Below are 25,000 nucleotides of genomic sequence, written 5' to 3' on the forward strand. Positions count from 1 at the left end.
TGTATCTATCTGTGCGTGTGTGTGTGTATCGCTCTCTCTCTTTCTCTCTGTGTGTGTATCTCTCTCTCTGTGTGTGTATATCTATGTGTGTGTGTGTGTGCATCTGTCTGTGTGTGTGTGTGTGTCTCACCCGTGTCCTGAGTCGTCGTGTGTGACACCTGTGCCTGTGTGAAGGCGTTGAGCACCGCTACGCTCCCGTCTGCTAGCGTGGGCGCTGAAGCGTACATGAGTGTGTGTGGGCTGGAGTACATCATGTGACCCGTCATGGAGGAGGACACCGAGGAGGAGACGACGGCCGGCAGACTGACCGTAACTGAGACACAGAGAGAGAGTTATTACATCATCAGCTCACACACAGGAGGACGATTCTCACCGCACACACACACACACACACACACACATATATATATATATATATACATCTGCTTTAATGCACAAAAAGTTTGGTTTTCAAAATGTAATGTGTGTAATTGTCTGTGGCTGCAGTAAAAGCAGAAAGCATCATGTTTCTTCAGTCTGTGAGTGTAGTTCAGGATGAGATTCAGACAGGAATCATGTGTAGAATACAAGACGAGCACACTAATGCTTGTCCAGAGCAATATGAAAGCATCATGTTTTGTAAAAAAGTGTGACATGAAAGAGCAAATAAAAAGTGCAATCAGTAGCCCAAATTAAAAAAGAAAGAAGTATTGGATTTAATTCAGCAAATATAATAAAAAATATATAGTGAAAAAAAAAAAACATTTTGTAGCCAAGGAAAGATGTCGTTTTCATTTAGTTTAACTTAAAGTAAAAAAAAAATAATAATAAAAAAATAAATTATATATATATATATATATATATGCACAACAATGGTAATAAAACTTTAAAGCAGAAAATAATATGAAGATTAAACATTTTTGAAAAATGTTTATATATGTTATAGAATTGTGTATATATAGTGCTGTCAAACGATTAATCGCATCCAAAATAAAAGTTTTTGTTTACAAAATATATGTGTGTGTACAGTATATGTTTATTATCAGAAGCATAGGCTATGGGTTTTTAATAAATATGTTTACTTATAAAATAATTTATAGGAATATAAATATATACATGTAAATATTTCAAAAACGACAAAAATGCACAACAACATAACTAAAATAAAAATATATAAAACTACACAGACATAAATAAATTAGAAAAATGCACAACAAAGTGTCAAACTTTAACTAAAGCAGAAAATGATGTGTGTGTGTGTGTCTCTCTCTCCCTGTGTGTGTGTGTGTGTATGTGTGTACCTGAGGTCTGTGGAGCGCTGGAGCTGATGCAGCTCGACTGACCGCTGGACTGGACCTGGACGCTCTGGAGCTGCTGCGGCATCCCTCCGCCTGACACACACACACACACACACACACACACACGCTCAGTCTGCACTTCCTGTGAGCTCCACCTGATCATCAGTGGCAGTGAATCTGATACTGATCAAAGCGGATGTGTGAGCGAACACAGCAGCCGTGTGATGAGTTTATTACAGCAGAATCAGCTTCATCAGACTCCTCTCATTATTCACCGTCACATCTGGGGATCAAACCCAGCACACTGCACTAAACATCCACAAATAAAGCACCGTTTCCATCTCTCTGCTCCAAACAGCTGGGACTACAACCGAAACCATCGTCCTACCATAACATACATCTGAACAGAAGTAAATAAAATATACAATTAAAAAAAAAAAGTTGTTTTCCAGCTAGTTTCCAAGACAACATCACATTTTTATTTGGTTTAACTAGATGTACTAAAATAACTCAAAACGAAACTGAAACAAAAATGCAGACATAAAAAAATTGCTTGTAAAAATGACAACAACAAAAATAGTTTTGTTGTGCATCAGGAGTGTCTTCTATCATAGCTAATGCACGCATGTTTTCTGATCACATACGATGCATGTTTTAATGCACATTGTGAGATCTCCTGTGCATTTTGCATATCTGTGTTGTTTATGCAATAAAGCCAAATTTGCATGAAGATATGTGGCTGGAAGTGTGAGATCACACAAACCCCTGATATACTGTATGTGTGACTCCGAGGAGACGAGGTCTGATGGTGAACACTGAGCAGTGAGCACTAGTGAGGGCTGTGTGGAGACGCACCGGTCAGTGAGACGGTGGCTGGCAGACGAAACACGGCCTGCTGACCCTGTGGTGACCCCTGAGACACACCGCTCTGACCGAGAGGAATCGCAGGAGTCCCGGGAGCAAACGGAGAGCCTGGACACACAGCAGAAGCAGAGATGATGCAGGTATTACCCCTTTTCATTTGCAGTCAGACCACGATTTATTCAGACACTTCAACATTTCTCACATTATATCACAGTTTATTGGCTATAGTTTAGAAAATAGTAATAAAATATGAGAAGAACTCAGAGTTAAACTATGTCAGAACAAACTGATCTTGATGATGTCAGATAACTTTGATAATGAATTCTGTTGAATATCTGTCAGCTGTTACATGATCAGGTCAAAGTTTCTGAATCACTTGTTTCACAGATTTAACTGTTTGTTCACTTTGTGAAGAAATGTATAAATGTCACAGTTCACTTTATTCTGCTATCCTCACTTAGTAACACTAGTAACAAATATCTAAATGATATCTGCTGTCTGAATATGTTTTGGTTTGACTGTATGTGCAGTGTTCTAGTTTTAAAGAACTTAACACTTATTCATCAAGGATGTGTTAAATTGACCAAAGGTCACAGTAAAAACAGTTACAATGTTACAAAAGATTTCTATTTCAAATAAATGCTGTTCGTTTGATTGTTCTATTCATCTGTGAATCCTGAAAAATAAAATGCATCACAGTTTTCACAGAAATATTGAGCAGCACAACTGTGTTCAACACTAATAATAACCAGAAATGTTTCTTGAGCAGTAAATCATCATATTATTCTGATTTCTGAAGATCATGTGACACTGAAGACTGGAGGAATGATGCTGGAAATACAGCGGAGCATCACAGAAATAAATTACACTTTAACACAGATTCACACAGAAAACAGATGATTTACATTAGAATAATATTTCACTGTTTTACTGTATTATTAATCAAATAAATAAGCTTCTGTGAGCGGGAGAGACATGCATTGTAAAAGTCCTGGAGTTGTATGTAGTATGATGGTTCTGGTTCTGTGTGTGTGTGTGTGTGTGTGTGTGTGTGTGTCTGTGTGTGTGTGTGACTCTGTGTGTGTGTGTGACTCTGTGTGTGTGTGTGACTCTGTGTGTGTGTGTGTGCGCGCAGCTGTCAGGGCACGCTGCAGGTTGTGTGGCAGCTGCAGTGCTGAGACTGAGACTGGAACAGCTGCACGACTCTGACGCAGGAAACACAGTCAAACAGCGAGTGGCAGCTCCACCACAGCAGCCAGAAATAACTAAAGTTCCGATCAGACGGATCCGGCTCACAGCTCACCTGCGCTCGCTCTCATCATCATGTGACTCCACGCCTCTCAACATTCAGCAGTCCTTACAGACAAGCTCCAGCGCTTCTGTAGATTCATGCTAACGATCCTCCTCCACAACCACAATCAAAGCCCCTAGAGATGAGGGACGTTATACTGTACATATCACACACACACACACTCTCTCTTTCACACTCCCACACACACTCTCTCTTTCACACTCCCACACACACACGCTCTCTCTTTCACACTCCCACACACACACACTCACTCTCTCTCTCACTACTAACCCCCCCCACACACACACTCTCTCGCACACACATGCACTCACTCTTTCTCACATTCCCACACACTCTCTCTTTCACACTCCCACACACACACTCTCTCTCTTTCACACTCCCACACACACACGCTCTCTCTTCCACACTCCCACACACACACACTCACTCTCTCTCTCACTACTAACCCCCCCCACACACACACTCTCTCGCACACACATGCACTCACTCTTTCTCACATTCCCACACACTCTCTCTTTCACACTCCCACACACACACGCTCTCTCTTTCACACTCCCACACACACACTCTCTCTCTTTCACACTCCCACACACACTCACTCTCTCTTTCACACTCCCACACACACACACTCACTCTCTCTCTCTCACACACTTGCACTCACTCTCTCACACTCCCACACACTCTCTCTTTCACACTCCCACACACACTCGCTCTCTTTCACACTCCCACACACACACACTCACTCTCTCTCTCACACACTTGCACTCACTCTCTCACACTCCCACACACTCTCTCTTTCACACTCCCACACACACTCGCTCTCTTTCACACTCCCACACACACACACTCACTCTCTCTCTCACACACTTGCACTCACTCTCTCACACTCCCACACACTCTCTCTTTCACACTCCCACACACACTCGCTCTCTTTCACACTCCCACACACACACACTCTCTCTTTCACACTCCCACACACACACTCTCTCTTTCACACTCCCACACACACACTCACTCTCTCTCACTACTAACCCCCCCACACACTCTCTCTCTCACACACACATGCACTCACTCTCTCTCACACTCCCACACTCTCTCTTTCACACTCCCACCTACACACTCTCTTTCACACTCCCACACACACACGCTCTCTCTTCCACACTCCCACACACACACACTCACTCTCTCTCTCACTACTAACCCCCCCACACACACACTCTCTCGCACACACATGCACTCACTCTTTCTCACATTCCCACACACTCTCTCTTTCACACTCCCACACACACACTCTCTCTCTTTCACACTCCCACACACACTCGCTCTCTCTCACACTCCCACACACACACTCACTCTCTCTCACTACTAACCCCCCCACACACACACACTCTCTCTCTCTCACACACACACACATGCACTCACTCTCTCTCACACTCCGACACACTCTCTCTTTCATACTCCCACACCCACACTCACTCTCTCTCTCACTACTAACACCCCCCACACACAACCTCTCTCACACACATGCACTCACTCTCTCACACTCCTACACACTCTCTCTTTCACACTCACTCTCTCTTTCACACTCCCACACCCACACTCACTCTCTCTCTCACTACTAACCCCCCCCCACACACTCTCTCTCACACACATGCACTCACTCTCTCACACTCCCACACACTCTCTCTTTCACACTCCCACACCCACACTCACTCTCTTTCACTACTAACCCCCCCACACACACACACTCTCTCACACACATGCACTCACTCTCTCACACTCCCACACACTCTCTCTTTCACACTCCCACACCCACACTCACTCTCTCTCTCACTACTAACCCCCCCACACACACTCTCTCTCTCACACACATGCACTCACTCTCTCACACTCCCACACACTCTCTCTTTCACACTCCCACACACACTCGCTCTCTTCCACACTCCCACACACACTCTCTCTCTCACACACACTTATTTTGTGTAGTTCACTTCCTGCTATTTGTGCCATGAAGCTCTGCACTTCCAGTGCTGATCAGCTGCCCGTGTATTAGAAAGATTAGACCAGATTTAGAAATACTTCCACACAAATGACATAGTGAATGATTACAATGTAGTTTGTGCAAGCAGGCACACTTCCAGAATAATCGGCCGAAAAAAGAACAAAGACCTGCTGATTGCCGATCGCGTATTTTAAGCAAAAACTGGCCAGTTCCGAATTTATGGCCAGTCAACTGGTGCATCCCTAATATTACTTAGTATTGAGAAAGGGTGTGTGTGTGTTTGTGATTTAATTGAGATTATTCCACTCCGCTTTTACAAGTCAGCGGTAAAAAAGATTTTATATTGAATAATTGAAACTTCTTTTTTTTTTATAAACACTCCCTGTTACAAAAACTTAATATGAACAAATGTTTACTTGTGAATGCACCACAAATCATAAAATGTATAGACTGTCTTAGATTGTGTGTATGTGTAGTCAATTATTTATAATGTACTACAGTTAGATTACCGCTTTCAGTAAGTAAGTTACATACAGGTTTAAAAATAGTTTCTTCCGTCTAGTGTTGTATGTTTTTTATTAATGTTTAATGAGACATGCCCACACATTCAGCAGAATGAAAAAGCTCCACTTGACTTGACTTATAAAATAGGAAACTCATCACAGGAATCCCAGGAGGGCAATCTGACATTGCTGTAAACAGCAGATGACCCCTGACCCCTGACCCCACACACACCTGACATGAAGGTGAATCCTGCAGGCAGCTGCATGACTCCGGTGCTCTTCGCTGTGTTCCCGGCGGCTGGCAGGTAGCTGGTGATGGGGAAGGATGGGCTGCTGGTGGAGCTGGGGACGCTGGTGCTGCCCGCTGGCTTCAGAGCGTCCTGTGAAGAAGACCATCATCATCATCACCATCATCACCACCATCATCACCACCATCACCACCACCACCATCATCATCATCATCATCATCACCATCATCACAATCACCACCATCATCAGCATCACCATCATCACCACCATCACCATCATAATCACTATCACCACCATCATCACCATCATCACCACCATCATCATCATCACCATCACCACCATCATCACCCTCACCACCATCATCATCATCACCACCATCATCATCATCATCACCCTCATCATCATCCCCCTCACCATCATCATCATCATCACCATCACCACCATCATCACCCTCACCACCATCATCATCATCATCACCACCATCATCATCATCATCACCATCATCATCACCCTCTTCATCATCACCCTCATCATCACCACCATCATCATCATCACCACCACCATCATCACCCTCACCACCATCATCATCATCACCATCATCATCACCCTCATCATCATCCCCCTCATCATCATCACCATCATCATCATCATCACCATCACCACCATCATCACACTCACCACCATCATCATCATCATCACCATCATCATCACCCTCTTCATCATCCCCCTCATCATCATCACCATCATCATCACCATCACCCTCATCATCATCACCACCATCATCACCATCACCCTCATCATCATCACCACCATCATCACCATCACCCTCATCATCATCACCACCATCATCATCATCACCACCATCATCACCATCACCCTCATCATCATCACCACCATCATCATCATCACCACCATCATCACCACCATCATCATTACCATCACCCTCATCATCATAACCACCATCATCACCCTCATCATCATCATCATCATCATCATCATCATCATCACCATCATCTACTGCAGCAGAGCTAACAAACACAAACCCGCGCATTACCACAGACACCTGACTCCAATCTGCTGGACGCAACTATACATGGGAGATATTAACAACATTTTTTTCTGCCACTATGTAAAACCATACACACCTAATTTTTATTTTTCATGCATTTAATAAATTAATAAGGATCCATGTGATAATGTTCAGTCAAATGTTGAAATAAACCCAAAAGCAGTGTTATTTTATAATTATTTAATAATAATAATAATAATAATAATTCCTTACATTTACATAGCGCTTTTTAAGCACTCAAAACGCTTTACATAGTCAGGGGGTATCTCCTTTCTACATTCTAATATAGAATTAATGCACTGAATTGAATTTTCAATTTAACTCAATTTTAATTGTAGTAATTTGTTATGTGATTCTGTCATTTTTACTAGTAAGTTTATTAATATTTAATTTATTTATAATTAGCATTCATTTATTTTTAGTTATTGTGATTTTAGGAACTTATTTTATTTGAGGTTGAAATATTTATTTTAGATTTACAGTTTTTTAAGTTTAAATTTAACGTTTTATTCTCAAATTTATATTTTATTAATTTCAATTAATGAAAAAGATTTTTAATAGTTTTAGTTTATATAACAATAAAAAAACTGGATGACAAAATAAACCCTTTCAGGATGAGCCAAACAGTGCTAATTTATAGTATTATAGTATTTATTAATATTTAAGACTTTTTTTAAAAATATATATTTTTAAGTCTTATACATTGACTTTTTTTGTAGTGCTTTATTTTTTTTTATTTTTTTTATAATTGCTTTATTTCGTTTTAAAATATTTATAATTTGAAAGTTTTACAGTAGAAGAAAATTGTTAAAAAAATTATTTAAATTTTATAGTAGTTTTCGTTCATATAAAAATAACAGCCTGCTGGAGTGTATTTTCTCATAATGAGAAGCTGACTGAACATTATTCTTCACATTTATAGACTGCAGTTCTACATCTTCAGAACTAGATTTACAGTAAATCCTGCAGTTCAAATAAAGTTCAGTGCGCTCATCTTTTATTGTGACTGTTACCATGACAACTGCTCTCAAAGGCAACAGAGCCTCCACAAGTACTGTACACACACACACACACACACTCATATTACAGATATAATCTGCTTTTCTCGGGTAGTGCTGTATTTCTGTTTTCATCTCACTACAGTGTCAGTGAACTAGATATTACACTACATTCACTATTTGTGTGTGTGTGTAGGTTATTAGGGCCCTCGAGTAGGAAATGCGACACACACACACACACCTCTTCTGCAGTATGTCGAGTGGATCTTTCACTCTGAAACTTCACCCAAGTGTGTGGTCCTGAGGAGCGAGCTGATGGACAAAATCATTTTCTAATGTAAAACATCTGTTTTCTGTGTGAATCTGTGTTAAAGTGTAATGTATTTCTGTATTTTCAGCATCATTCCTCCAGTCTTCAGTGTCACATGATCTTCAGAAATCAGAATAATATGATGATTTACTGCTCAAGAAACATTTCTAACACAGTTGTGCTGCTCAATATTTTTGAGGAAACTGTGATGCATTTTATTTTTCAGCATTCACAGATGAATAGAAAAGAACAGAATAGAATCTATTTGAAACAGCATTTATTTTGAATATAAATCTTTTGTAACATTATAAATGTTTTTTTTTTCCTGTTGCTTTTGATCAATTCAATGCACTTGTTACTTTTTAAAAAAAACAATTTAACAATTGAACTGGTTCAGAGGCAAAACCAGAGCAAGAAAAATGCTCCCAAACCACAGTCCCAGACGGATGAACAGGTGAAGTGTTGTGTGAATGACTCCAGAGGTTTACCCTTACGAAAATTAACCATGGTTTTACTACAAATAAAACCAAAAAACCATGGTAACTATAGTTAAACCATGGTAACCACAAAATAACCATGGTTTTGCTATATTAACCATAGTTTAACCATGGTATTTGTAGTAAATCTGTGGTTAATACAAATGGTGGTCAACACGCCAAAAAACCATGGGTTACTACAGTTTTACTATAATAAAACCATGCTTATTTTTCGTAAGGGTATATGTGACTGATTGAGCAGGTCAGAGGTACAGCGGACAGCGCTCAGTGTCTTCTGTATTAAAGCAATGCTGAAGTACATCCAATTCATTGTAATTATTTTATTTTCTCGGACCTTCATCAGTCATTACTGACACTCACAGCACCGTCAAGCTCTTCTGTGTTATTCATCTGCACATATATCTGTACAGTACAGCATTATTCATGTATTCAGTGCTTCTGTTCCTCACAGCAGTATAATGAGCCGTGGGCTTTTATTTCTGAAAATGCACTGGTTATTGTCTTCTTCTGTTATGTGCAGATAATTAAAAACGGTGTCCTCGTTACAGCCATTATTCTCAGTCTATGCAACCTTGAGCTTCTCAAACAATTACACAAGCACAGCATGAACATGAAATCATTCATTCTGAGTTTCAGAGTCTAGTAACACAAATAGGGCTGCTCCATTAATCACATGTGATAGTCATGTGTGTCTCGTCAGTAAAGCTGGTTCTGTGATTAGCGGTAAATATCCATCACCTGCTTTCAAATGGAGCCACACTTACTACGCAGAGTCGTAGTTCACTGACAAGCTACGCAATATTACGCTCATAATCGCAGATGAATCGCATGCGGTAATGAACACAATATTGCGTCTCTTGAAGCATCTTGGAGACACAATTCTTCTGGATTGAGTCTGTCTCAGTGTGTGTGTGTGTGTGTGTGTGTGTGTGTGTGTGCACTGTGCTCTCGCACTAATCTCAGTCTCTCTCTCAGCCGTGTGGAATTCACAGCTCCTAAAAAAGGCAAGGCAGCCCAAGTTAGAGAGGCACAGCCAATCACAGCAGCTCAGTCCTCCCGCCGCTGACACATCGCTTAACACACGCCTCCAGCACACGCCTCCAGCACACGCCCCCAGCACACGCCGCTCAACACGTTTCAGGAGCAGAAGAGTGTGCAGATAAACTCAGAAACACAACACATTCACACTGACGTCACATGCTTTCTCTGAAGAGCCTCACACTGCACATGTTCGAATCTCACGCATTCCCTGGAAACAAACCTATGTCCAAACCTATGGTGCAAGCGGCTTGAATAAAACCACAGCATGTGAGAGAACGGACAACACCTGTCCAGGTAACAGTGCGGCTCTGATAGGAAATAAACACACTGCTCACTGTTAAATCTTACTGTATCGAGAGGAGTTCATTTCTAATCTGAAGTGATTCACCAGTCAACAAACAAACTGCGATTTCAATATGGTTATTTTAATAATAATTAGTATTAATATTTATTCAAATTTAAATACGATCTTATATTTTTATTTGTATATAATAATACTAATAAAATATTCTGCTTTAGTAATAAAAAGGACACACAGAATGGGGACCATTTGCACTAATAAAACAATTATATTATGTTCATTTCTATTACCCACATTAAACTTTAGCCTTAAACACTGTAATAACCATGAGGGGGTCCCTGGAAGGTCCTGTCCCCTGTAAGGGGTCCCTAAAAGCCTGAAGACCCCTGTCATGAAGCACTACCACCTCTGTTCAGCTCATGCTCCACTTTTATAAGGATCTTATTATCACACTAAATAAAACCTGGAGAAAGCGCAGATTTGGAAGATGTTTTGTGGCTGTCACAGTGATGAATGAGTCGAGGGATCACGTTTTTCAGCGTAGGCAGACTCATTCGACTTTATTCTGTGTGTAATCACACACACACACACACACACACACAGACAGGCTGGTTGATTATGTGTGTGTCTGTGTGAGATGTGGCTGTGTTTCAGGAGATGGATGGAGGTCTGGTATGGTAACGCTGGAATGCACTGCCAACGCCAAGCTAAAGCGACTCTTTCTGACAAACATCAGCGCGAGAGAAACAGCTGTGGGGTCAGGCCGTGTTTAAGAGTGATGAAGGACTCTAATGAGCAAACACACCACGAGCGATGCCACCGCAGGACACTTACACTGCACAGACTCAAATGATGCTCTGATAGAGTTTAGACTTGGTTCAGTAAACTAACAAGTTAAAAATGTTAAGTCTGTAGCTCATTCCTCTGTAAAATAATGAGTGTTTCCAGACAGGTTTCCCTGCCCCAAAACCCAGACATTACCCTCTTCTGGAGATAAATATCCTGTTTATTAACATGCATCTCACTTCATAGATCTAATAATCCTGAAAACAGAAAGTGTGTTTAACTCGACTGTCTCATCGATTCATTTACCTTTTAACAAAATAACAATCACTGAAAACGAACTTAGGTTAAATTAAAGTAAGCACATTTGGATTCAATTTGGACTAGATAAGGCTTTTTAGAAGTCACTTTTGCAATTAATGTGTTACTGTACACCTCTGAATTAAAATTACACATTTGAGGCTAATCAGATTATAACAGTTGTGTATAATAATTAATAAGACCACCACAGCAGTATTACATTAGCTTCATTGCAAATTAATTTCCAAACAAATATTTCTGGCTTTTTCCGTACCATATCTAAACATAGGCTACTTAAAAAAGATTTTTGAGAATCAAAATCACAGATGATATAAAGTCTTGCTTTCTGAAAAAAAGTGAGTTTATGCTTAAAACAATATAATAATTTGCTAAATATTTGCAAATTGACTCATAAAAAAGCAAGCTTTTCCTGTTAATAAACTTGTTTTTCTGACTGCACTGATTTTTCTTGCTTCGGGCATTTAGAAATGTTTTCCTTTTCTTCAGAAAACAAGACATAATACCAAGTAAATACGGCTCCAGTTCTTTCAAGGATTCACAGTATAAAAACAGGTTTTTTTTTAGATATTCATTCTAGAAAGCAAGTCAAATGCTAAGTGAGAAACTGATGTTTTGTAGTGAGTGTCCTGGGATCAGGCCGGGTGAGCAGACGGCTGATGGGGAATGTGAGGATCTGGGGCCCGCAGAGCGCAGGGAAACACTCCTTATAAGGTCATGGAGGAAGAATCCTGCTCTTATCAATGAGAGGAACGTGTGTGTGCTCCACTGAGCCTGAAGATCATCCACACACGACTGCTGCAGCTGATGTGTGCCGTTTCGGTTAAATAATGAGTGTTTCCAAACAGGTTTCCTCAACACTTCCACTGATCAAGAAACCGTCCTGCCTCAATCTCTTTAAAATCCTGTTTTTAATATGTATATTTGCCTTATTGTCTAGTTAAAATATCTAATAATCCTTTAAACTATCAGTATCCCTGCAGCACAGAAGCAGTCATCAGAATCACAGACGTATATTTGTAGAAATACATTATATGGGTCACAATTTAGTACGTTTTCTACTGTAAATATATTTGTGATTAGTAATATGCATTGCTAAGAACTTCATCTGAACAACTTTAAAGATGATTTTCTCAATATTTCGATATTTGCTCCCTCAGATTCCAGAGTTGTATCTCAGACAGATATTGTCCTCCGAACAAACCACACATCACTGGAGAAATGATTTATTTTTATATGCTGTGCAATGTTAAGCAGTTTGTTTAATATGGTTAAATGATTTGCATATTTTATTTTACTAAAAATAGGTAAAATTAGACTAAATAAAGCAGTGAATGTCTTACTGTACACTCTTAATTGAAAATGGTTACAAACATTATCACCAATCATATTATAATAATTATATGTAATGACAGTCCTATATATATATATATATCAGTGTTATTTTAGCATAGATGAAACATGACAGTGGTTTTTATTAATAGTTTTTTTATCTTCCCTTATTCTTTTTTCATGTTTTTATATTTTCTGATTTAATTTTCCTTTTTTGGTACTTTTATAATATTTTTGCATTTGTCATTAGTTTATATGTCTATATACTGTAGTTTTGTCTATATGTCTACTATGTCTATATGGTTTTTTTATATTTTTATTACTTGGGAACTAGCTGAAGTAAAATAAGTTTAACATTTTGTAATATTTGCTTTCATCTCAGTTAACATTTGTTACAAGTAACAAAAAATGTTTTGGACTGTTCAAGTTTTCTCTTCAGTGAAATATAATAACCCTTCATAAACCCTCATAACTGCTCATATTTACAAACACTACGAACACTTCAAAGCAGCATGAGATGGATCAATCTGGAGTGAATCTGAACAAACACACAGAGATCAATACTTCATCCAGACCCAAAGCAACAGTTCTGTTTCTGTGCTGGACTGGAGACACGCTCTGAAGCTCTGAAGCACAAACACATTCACACCTGCTTCATTTCTGAGCGGATCACATCTCCTGAAGGTCCTAACCAGTGCAGAACCATCTATACTCACTATCTGCACGAGAACGAGTCGGAGTGAAGATGTGAATCACTCTGGTAAACACAGTAAAGACGCAGACGCACGTCAGATCAGAAGAACACACATCAAATACTTCAGTGCTTTAATATGACAACAATTTCTCTTCAGTGTGTAGATGTAGGACCAACTCGAGAGCCTTTGTGATCTACAGACTCATCAAACTCACCTTGGCTTCTCCCAGACTCTCGGACTCAGACACCTGGTAGGTGAGGTCCGTCTCCTCGAAGCCCGTGGCGCTCATGCGCTGGTCCGTGGACGGGTCGGAGCGCGGCGGAGAGTCGGGAGAGTTCAGGCAGGTTTGGATCAGAGCTTTACCCGTCTCGCTGGTGATCATGGGCTGCAGCTTCCGAGTGGCGAAGGTGTAGACGTGCCCCGTCTCGCTGGCCACCAGCAGCAGAACCTGAGTCCCTGTGAGCGTGGAGAGCTCGTACGCCTTCACACACACACACACACACACACACACACACACATCACAACACAGTCAGACTTCACCATCACACATCAGGATGAGTTTGTGTCTTCATCAGGTTTGTAGAAATGCAGCACTGCATCAGTGTGTCATCAATGGATGCTCTGCAGTGAATGGGTGCCGTCAGAATGAGAGTCTGATAAAAACATCCCAATAATCCACAGCACTCCAGTCCATCAGTGAACATCTGGAGAAGACAAAACCTGAAACACATCCAGCATTAAGATGATTTTAACTCAAACACATAGAGTCTATAATCCAGAATAACACTTCCTCCAGTGAAAAAGTGCATCTGCTGTTGTCTCTCACAGATTAGTTTAGATCTGTTTAAACGCTGCTTGATCTGTGCAGATTTCTCTCCTGATTCAGACCAGAACACTTTTTCACTGGAGGAAGTGTTATTATGGATTAGAGACTCTATGTGTTTGAGTTAAAATCATCTTAATGCTGGATGTGTTTCATCTTTTGTCTTCTCCAGATTGTTTCAAAGCAGCTTCACACAAATAAAGAGGAAAATAACTGTTAAAGTCCCAGAAACGATCTCTGCATTGAGCCTGAGATGAACTGAACTGAACATATTTGATCCGTTAGCTGGTTTGGTTTAGACTATGAGAGTAAAGCGAGAGGAACTCGGATCTGCTGAAGGACTGTGAAACACTGCTGGATCAGGAATGAAATGATCTCCATCATGAAAATTATGGTGAAGGTGTTTGCTCTTGAGGTGTGTGTCTGGTATTTGAATGCAGTGCTTTGTTCCGCATTTTAAGTGTGCAATTCTTGTGTTTTTGGGGGGCAAAAAAATGAAGGAAAGTTTTGAAAAACTAATTTACTATTTCTTATTTCTATCTCTTTCTAACTACTGTTAGAAACACAAAATCAGTTGTGTTACAAATTTGAGGTTGATATCAAAAAAAAAAAAAAAAAAGAAGAGCTTTCAAGTAACATTTTATTTGGGCGCAGTACCGAATGTGTCCACTAGATGACATTTGTTTCCTGTTCATTTAAGATATAAAGTCATGTTTTCTAAACATTTAAAAAGTTTAATCTTAAAACAAAAATAACTCAGAAAAATAATCTTGATCCCAAAAGATTTAAAGGAACCGTGAATGCTTTAAGAATAAACACTTCCTTCCAGATTAACTTTTTGTGCTGGAAAACAAGACAAAAATGATCAGTTCACTAATAACAATTATGTAATTTGTAGAAGTAAATACTACAGAAAAAGTGTTTCTACATTAAAGAATTAGTTAACACAGTACACATAGCAAGGTTTATATATATAATAAATAAGAAAAAGAGATATAATAGAAAAAGACCAGAGTCCTTTTTGCTGTTAACTCTATAATAAATGATAAGAAAAGAGACAGACTACAAACCAGATTAGAAAAGCTAGTGTTAGTTTTTTTAAAGAAAACAAGCAGTTAGTAAATGAGTGCAAGTCTAAAAGTGACAAGGGTTTTATTTTATTTGATTAAGAAGAGAATAAGAACCGAGTTCTAGCGTTAGAGGGTTAAAGAGAGAGTTTGTACTGTAAGAGAACCACACACTTTTCACTGCTATATTGTTGGAGTAAGGTTTATAAACCGTGACTGTGTGAAACTGACTTGAGTATTGCAGGGTTAACATTATAATAATAATTATTACTGTAAGTAAGCAGAATTTACTCATCAAACTCCAACCGGTCATGTTAAACTGATTTATCTCCTTTGCTTATTTTACACAACTTAGTTAAGTAGATTTGACTTAAATTTGACTTGATTTTCAGTGTAAGAAACCCATTTGTGCAGAGCACAGGATCCATCACATCACATCACTGAACTGTGCTCATGCGTCCTGTAGCGAGTGTGAGATCTGCTCCAGACTGCGTTTGCTCAGCTGTGGAGGACGACAGCTGAAGAACTACAGCAGGTCGTGAGGAAACACATCTGTCTGAGGTTTACGACCCACGCTTCACACACTCACTGTTCCCAAAACCAGCCTTTAACCAGGACTCCCCTGATCCACTTCATCTTACAGAAACCAGACACCAGACACCAGTCAAAGATCGGTCTTCTCCAGATGTTCACTGATGGACTGGAGTGCTGTGGATTATTGTGATGTTTGACTCTCATTCTGACGGCACCCATTCACTGCAGAGCATCCATTGATGAGACACTGATGCAGTGCTACATTTCTACAAACCTGATGAAGAAACAAACTCCTCCTGATCTCAGATGAACTGAGAAAGAGAAAAACATTTACATCTGATGATTTTCTTCTTGTGGAACTCAGAAAGGAGATATCCAAGTTTGGAACGGCATATAAGCAGAGTAAATAATCAGAGAATGTGTGTTGAACTATCGCTAAAATGTGTGTTTCCGAGCATCTTCTCAGCTGTGACTGCACACACAGCACTTCTCCTCAGTTCTCTGAGAGTCTGTGCCGCTCCAGAGCTGCGTGTCTGTAATAGAGAGCGTCAGTTGCTCGTTCTATTTAAAGCTCACAGTCCGTCGCATCTGTTGTGAGTGACTTCAGATCACCTACCGAAGCACGGGACACGAGACACCACACAGAGAGAGACTTCACGAGCCCGAGAACAAGACCCACACAGACCCACAGCTCCAGATCCTCCGGAGACAGAGACACAGACCAGCGCGGAGCAGCTCAGAGTCAGGAGAACGAGACACGCTCAGGAGCCAAACAAGGGCCTGGGGCCAACCTGGGCCCATGATGACCTTTGATTTGGCCCACCATCCCATAACAATAATCAAGTAAAAAAATAAAAAAATGAAGAAAAAAATAATAATTATAATAATTTTAAAAAAAGGGGAAAAAATCCCATTTAAGCAAAAGCTTTGTTCATTTCTTTCATTTTTGCGTTATTTTTACATTGAAATAAAAAATAAAATAAAAAACAAGTCAAGTTTAATTTATTATATACTATTTAATTTATAATTATCTCTTTAAATTTTATACATTTTAATATAACAACTGAATATAATGCAACATTTAATTTAGTACACCGCCTTCGATCAAGTGATTTCTGGCTCTGCACTCAGTCTCTGTGACCTTCCTATCTGCTGCAGAGAAGCTTATGTGTTTTACTTCTTGATGCACTTTGTATTTAATCTTTCTGTAACTACTTATCCTGTTCAGTTACGCAGTTTTCTAGCAGGACTCGAACCTACAAACTTTCAGTAACCAGCCATGACCTTTAACACCACTTTTGTGTGATCTGCCTGTTCTTCATGAGAGTTTCTCACCTTCTTCATGATGCCGGTCTTCCTTTTGCTGAAGGTCGTGTACCGTCGCAGTTTGTTGTCTATAAACTCCATCTTTATCTTCACTCTGCCTCGGGTCTTTTTGCCCGGTTTCGCTCCAGACGCTCCAGACGCGAGCGCCGCGGAGGGCAAGCCGGCCTCGGGTCCCACCATCGCGGCTTCCATCTCCGCTCTCTCCCGCTTAACGCCGCTTCCCCTCCGGTTGTCCCCGACTGACCCCATGAGCTCGTCCTCATCGCCGGAGTCAGAGTCGGCGTCGGAGCCGCTGCACACGTGCGGGGGTCCCTCTTTATCCGGCTCGAACCTCCCTGGGATCCCAAGTCCCATCGGCCCCAGCCCCCGAGCGAACCCCGCGCGCACCCCGGCGCCCATCACCACCGCGCCGTGGCCTGCGCTCTTCCCCGCCGCTGATCCGCTTCCACTCAGAGCCGCGGAGCTCTGGCTGGATAACATCCTAGACACCGGAGAGAACGATCAGTGTGACGGCAGCGGAGCGCTGGAGCGACAGTCTGTGAGAGAACGAGTTCCGAAGCGGCGCTCATACACCAGCAGAGTTCGCGAGAAACTTTGAGAAGTGATGCTGAACCTGAGCGTCTCCAGCCGGCTTCACCTCCCCCTGGAGCTCCGCGAGAGAAGCGCTTTCTCTAAAAGGAAAACCGCACGAGCGCTTCCGCGATCCTTCCGCCGCGTCACCTAGTGCGCCGAGAACGCGTCAAATCAGCGCTCTTCTCTGTCAACGCATTGCGAACGCCTCAACTCCGCGTCCCGCCGCTGACAGCTGTCAATCATCGCGTTGATGTGACGCTTCGCAACGCCAGCGCGGAGGGATCTATACACGGCCGATCTACTTTCCTCCATATAAAGAGATAGGCTGTTTCCTTTTTTGGAGTTCTCGCTCCTTATATGGCGAGTCACAGTCGCGTCCAGCGATTGGCTCGCGCGGGGACGGCCTGCAGCGCGGTTGGATAAAGCGACATCTCATTTGCATAAATACCAAAACGGTTGCGCTCACTTCACACGTTTTACTAGAGGGAGGAGCTTCGCGTATTAATAGATGCGGGGTATTAATAACAACAATAGTAAGGTTATTAACGTGATTTATGCAAGTGGGCTAAGGACTATGAAATATACATGATTAAAACTGCATTATTAAACTTTCATAATACTATTCGTAAGTATTAATATAAATATGAAGAAACCCCACATACTCACAGAAACAAACAAAACAATCATTCCATTCCACTGCAACAAGCTTTTATGTAACACTGGCACTACAGCACAAGTCTAGTTCCCATAGAAACTGTTATAAAAGCCCCAGACTCAGATGGACAAGAGCTGAACATTTCATTAAAATCCTTGAATCAAACGCTTCTGATCCACGTATTCTTCATCTGCAGGAATGTTCTAGGACAGAATCAAGAGTGTTTTGTGTTCAGTCGTGACACACATCAGAACAGGTTTTTCAGAGGGTACAGATCTCTGAACTGAAGTCCTCCTTAAACCCCGGAGAAGCTGTGGAAGATGTTTAGGTTGGACACAAATCAACATGAACCTAACATTTGTATGCAACCAAGTGTCAGAACAACAAATACTTATGAAAATAGGAGGCAAGCATGAAGATAAAAGCATTTGAGAGACATCATTATCTGTATGAAGAGCATCATGAGTGACACAGATGCACTCCAGCTCCTCTCTGATGATAGACACACACATACACACACACGCACACACACACACACACACACACACACAGCAGGGAAAAGTGTCCAACAGAAGGAGGTCATCTATGGTGCATCTGATGGGCAGTGTGAAGCTTTTCGGTGTAAAGAACAGAGAAGGGACAAGCATTCACACGCGGACCAACTACACCAAAACATCTCAACATTTGTCAAGTAATGCAAGTCATCTGAACTCTGTCCTCTACTGAAAAGTCTTTGTTGGAATGGTTGGGGTTTTGTCTCACACACACACACACACACACACACACAGCACCATCTGCTGGCCTTTACACACAGAGATCTGAACACACACTCATTCTGACGGCACCCATCCTGATCTCTGATGAACTGAGGATGAACACATTTACATTTCTGACTGAACTATTGCCTCAAAGTAATGATGCTTGTATCCTTTGATCAGAGGAAAACACAAAGTGTTAATGCTTTTGTGAGATTTACCATCGTATTCTATGATTATCATTGAATTAACATGAAAATACAATGGCACGTGAATATTATCATCATTTAATACTAAAGTTTTACCATTTAGTTTTTTTAGGGGTCAATTGACCAGTCCCACGAGGAGAAACTGGAATCTTCTTCAAACTCTTGATGTTACGGAGCACAGACGCAGCGAGGATGTTAAAAACATGTTTAATGAGAGCAGCATTACATCTGATTACTGTGACCTTTATAAAGAAGAATATAAAATATGAGAACCTGCCTTAAAATAACCATGAACAGACAGTGACGATGACAAGAGATTAAAAACAAATAACAATAATAATAATAAAAATACATATGATAAGGTCATATAAAAGCCATTCTTTTAACCGCATTACAAAAGATACTGTTAAAAAAACCCCGCAAATAAGTCCTTCATGTTGTAGGCACTTTCAGCTGTAAAAGTGGAGGTTGACCTGTTCCTGGTGTCTGTTCACCTGATGATGTTTGTGCTGCAGGAGTCTGAATTACACCAACACTGGCCACATTAAACCCAGAGAGACACCACCTTCATCATAAACTCACACAGTCCTCACACCACATCATGCATCACGCTTCTCAACCTCCACGACTCCATGCACACGTTTGATTTTGATTATGGACACTCCTGGTTTCTGTGCATTGAATTTCCCCATTCCAGAAGTTTTAGGAGCTGAATGTTCCTCAGGGTTCCTCCTGGTTTAAAATGATTTATCTCACTTTTTCAGTCTGTGATTCACTGGATCAGGATTAAGTTTTCATTCATTTTCATGGCTTCTCCAGCTCTAGAGATCACACTTTTAAATATCGGGATGCCTCATATATTCAGATTCTCCTTTCTGGTTCATAAAAAAAAAAAAAGATGAAAGCTGTAAACTTAAATTAAAAAAAGCTTGATTTTCAGGTGTTTTAATGCGTTTTTTTTTTTTTTTTTTTTTTTTGAGAACCCATACTGGACCTGGTTGAGAACCGCTGATCGAATCACAACACACCAACACGACACCTTAAGTTTGTCAGGTGTGCTCGAGGAAAACAATCCAGAAGGATTTTGCAGAGATGGACAGTGAACTGCGTATTAAAATAACAGGTAATTAATCATGGCTTAGAAATGTTTGCAATCCAATGCGTTGCATATTTATTTACTACAATATCACAGTCACCTGTGTGCACCTCTGAGAAACAAAGATCATGTTATTATTGACAAAAATCTCCCTGTCATCACACACACACACACACACACAGGTTAATTAGTGAGTTTGTTATCATATTACAGGTTTGTACGTCTATCTCTAACTTCATCATTAATCTCTGTTTCCCACAAACAAGAGACTAAACTCCACTAATGATGCGTTCCGTGGCATCATGCTGTGAAAACACACACACACACACACACACACACACACACACACACTCACACACACACACACACACACCAACTCACACACACACACACACACACACACACACACACACACACACACACACTCACACACACACACACACACACACACACACACTCACACACACACACACACACACACACACACACACACACACACACTCGACTGTAGGCACTGCTGTTTTCAGCGCGTGACGAGAGCCGCAGGCGTGATGTGATTCCAGCTTCATGTGTGTGCAGTACCTCGTCCTGCATCTGTAACCTGATGGATCTGTGATTGTCCTGCGCTGCTGAGGTCAAAGGTCATCCCCGGAGTCCCTGAGGCTTCAACGAGAGGAAGGAGCTTCTACAGAAGCGTAAACAGGTCATTAATGGGACAGAAGTGTGTTTGATCCTGAGCGAGTCTCGGAGCAGACTCTCGCATCTGAAATGTGTGTGATTGAGTCTCTGATGGCAGTCGTGATCCTCTAGACTTTGGTGTCTGCGGAGGAATTAGTCAGAATCTGAAGGATCTCGCTGAACGTGGGCCGTTCTTTAGGACTGGACGCCCAGCAGCGGCTCATCAGACTGCAGACATGAGCAGGACAGTTCACTGGAGGAGACAAATGTAGAGTACCTGCCTGGAGACCTGAGACAGAGAGAGACACGCATGAGACACACACGAGACACAGAGAGACATGACACAGAGACACAGAGACACACACGACACAGAGACACAAGAGACAGAGACACACACGACACAGAGACACACACGAGTCACAGAGACACAGAGACATACATGAGACACACATGAGACACACATGAGACACACACGAGTCACAGAGACACAAGAGACAGAGACACACACGAGACACAGAGACACAGAGACACGAGTCACAGAGACACAAGAGACACGCATGAGACACACACGAGTCACAGAGACACACATGAGACACGCATGAGACACACACGAGTCACAGAGACACAAGAGACAGAGACACACACGAGACACAGAGACACAGAGACACAAGACACAGAGACACAGAGACACACGACACAGAGACACACACGAGTCACAGAGACACAGAGACACAGAGACACAAGACACAGAGACACAGAGACACACGACACAGAGACACACACGAGTCACAGAGACACAGAGACACAGAGATATACGTGAGACACAGAGACACACGACACAGAGACACAGAGACATACATGAGACACACATGAGACACACACGAGTCACAGAGATATACGTGAGACACAGAGACAATCAATGTTTCATTCAATATTTACATATGTATTGAAATTAGTAGATGTGATTAGTGAACTAATTAGAGGATGACTGATAAAGGATTTTGCTGACAATGATATGCGCGGATACTAGTTAAATCTCTAAATATAAATATATTAAATAATGGTCTTAGTCTTCCTCTACATCGAAATTAATATCAAGTACAGTTTATTGTGTAAACAAATTGCCAGTAATAGCCAGAAAAAAGATGATTGTATAATTGGGGGCTTTAAATTATAAACTATAAGTCCAAAATACACCAGGACTCTTACTTTGAAAGGTCTATGCTTTACTTATAGTGTACAATATAAACACCATGAAGTAACCATTGTCATAATACATCCACAGTCGATCATAAGAAGTTGTTAGTCATAAATGTGCGGCATTCATTAAATCCTGCAGAATGTTTGACTTTACACATGCAGCACTCACATTAATTTAGTTCATTGCCTTTTAAAGACTAATAATCACATTAAGTCATTTCACGTTTCCTGTTAGTAGTTCCTATAGATATTAAAGTCATTCTACAGACTCTGTCGATCACACAGCTGAAGAAGTCCGGTCTGCTCACCCTCCATCACCTGCTGGTCACTGAGTGTGGGGTACGGCAGCTCGCCCAGACTGAACACCTCCCACATCAGCACCCCGAACGCCCAGACGTCCGACTTACTGCAGAACTCTCCCTCAAACACACTCTCACCCGGCAGCCAGCGCAGCGGGATACACACCTGCCCGTGCTCATAGTACTCACTGAGAGAGAGACAGATAAAACATAAAAACGTTTTTCTTTTTTATTATCTACATACATGTATAATTTGTTCACTGTTTATTGCTTAGGCAACATCGTGCTGTTCCACAGTCATGCCAATAAAGCTCATTTGAATTGAACTGAATTAAGAGAGAGAGAGACAGAGAGAGACAGAGAGAGAGAGAGAGAGAGACAGAGAGGGAGACAGAGAGAGAGAGAGAGAGAGAGAGAGAGATACATCAGAACGTGTGACTGAGCTTCATCAACACTAGATGGCGCTCCGCAAGCAAATCTTTATTTATACAGCACTTTTCAAATCAATATGAACACTAACAGGTCACCTGTGTAATGTTTGTAATTCAGGTGTAATGTGATCTCTCTTTGTGGTTTTTGTCAGTACCCCAGCTGCAGTATTTTGTATTAGTTGTAGTTGATTGATTGTATTCTTTGGTAGACCTGAAACAGGGAACTACAATAGTCAGGTCTGCTAGCTATAAACGACTGCAGTAATGTTTCTGTATTGCTCCGAGAGAGAAATGGTCTTGTTTTGGCAAAGTTCTTCAGATGATGGAATGCATTTTGGGTAATATTCCGTACAGTTAAAATCTGAATCAAAGACAACTCCTACATTTTTTTGATATAGTCCTCGTATATCTGTCCCTGTATCGTGTGAACTCTGTGTCGTGTGATCTCACAGCTCTGTAATGATCTCTCGTGGACTGGAGGAGCTGGTACCTGTTATAGACGTCTCTACTCAGACTGAGCGCAGACACCTTCACCTGTCTCTGTCCGCTGATCAGACAGTTCCTGGACGCCAGGTCTCTGTGCACAAAACCTCTGTTTGATAAGTGCTGCATCCCATGAGCCACCTGAGCACAGATGGAGACCTGCGGAGCCACGGCAGTCATTAAACACACACACACACACACAGATGCTTCAATGATAGATCCACAGTCGCAGGAGGAACCCACTTTAGTTCTAGTGCTGATGGGATGTGGCTTGAGTTTCTCATCGCTGCTCGTTGATATTCTGAGGAACTGTTTGAGATCTCCCTGAAAAACCAGAGAGAAGCACTCACATCAGCACCACTTCACTAAAACACACCTAACTACATCATAAACACATATGAACATGCATTCAAACAGAAATCATCATGTGTAGCTGATAAAAGTCCAATACAGACATGAAAATAAGATAAGTGAAAGAGAATTATGATGAATAATATGTTCTGTTCTGTGTGAACATGAGCCAAACTAATTCAAATATACGAGTTGATGCTGCATGGAGGTAATGAAGGAGTTTAGTACCAGATCCACGTATTCCAGGATCATGTAATGAGGATGTGTCTCTCTGCAGACTCCCAGCAGTCGCACGACGTGAGCGTGATCGAGTCTGCTGAACATCTCCAGCTCTCGTCTGAACTCGGCTCGGTGCGTTTCCTCTCGACTCTCCAAACTCTTGACCAGCACCAGCGTCTCCGGCCCGGCCTCCTCCATCGCCCTCGCTTTAGCCAGAAACACCTCGCCGAACACACCACGCCCTGCACACACACACACACACACACACACACACGCACATGATTGATGGATGCTCTGCAGTGAATGGGTGCCGTCAGAATGAGAGTCTGATAAAAACATCTCAATAATCCACAGCACTCCAGTCCATCAGTGAACATCTGGAGAAGACACGAGTGTTAAAGTTAAAATGTTTTGGATTGTGATCTGTGCAGATTTCTCTCCTGATTCAGACCAGAACACTTTTTCACTGGAGGAAGTGTTATTCTGGATTATAGACTCTATGTGTTTGAGTTAAAATCATCTTAATGCTGGATGTGTTTCAGGTTTTGTCTTCTCCAGATGTTCACTGATGGACTGGAGTGCTGTGGATTATTGGGATGTTTTTATCAGACTCTCATTCTGACGGCACCCATTCACTGCAGAGCATCCACTGATGAGACACTCATGCAATGCTACATTTTTAGCAGATTTTCACTTGATCCCTTTAATAAATGAATGTGGTTTCTTCAAGTAAACTCTAAATCTAGAAGC

The 25,000-nt window shown here is 41.3% G+C and overlaps 1 protein-coding gene and 1 pseudogene across 1 annotated transcript in view; both read right to left on the reverse strand.

Annotated features, from left to right (window-relative positions):
* The window catches only part of LOC113057463 (serum response factor-like), a 19,620-nt pseudogene extending 1,504 nt beyond the window's left edge, over positions 1-18,116 (reverse strand).
* Positions 18,117-19,683: 1,567 nt separating this feature from the next.
* LOC113057464 (inactive tyrosine-protein kinase 7-like) overlaps positions 19,684-25,000 on the reverse strand; it is a gene marked incomplete at its 5' end in the record, with an annotated part of 7,868 nt that continues 2,551 nt past the window's right edge. Inside the window, 5 exons of the mRNA XM_026224897.1 lie at positions 19,684-21,556; positions 22,776-22,954; positions 23,688-23,839; positions 23,924-24,004; positions 24,260-24,492. Of these exons, the coding sequence (XP_026080682.1) occupies positions 21,396-21,556; positions 22,776-22,954; positions 23,688-23,839; positions 23,924-24,004; positions 24,260-24,492 (806 nt within the window). The remainder of the gene's footprint in view (positions 21,557-22,775; positions 22,955-23,687; positions 23,840-23,923; positions 24,005-24,259; positions 24,493-25,000) is intronic.

Source organism: Carassius auratus, chromosome 38, assembly GCF_003368295.1.
Source record: "Carassius auratus strain Wakin chromosome 38, ASM336829v1, whole genome shotgun sequence".
Classification (NCBI taxonomy): Eukaryota; Metazoa; Chordata; class Actinopteri; order Cypriniformes; family Cyprinidae; genus Carassius; species Carassius auratus.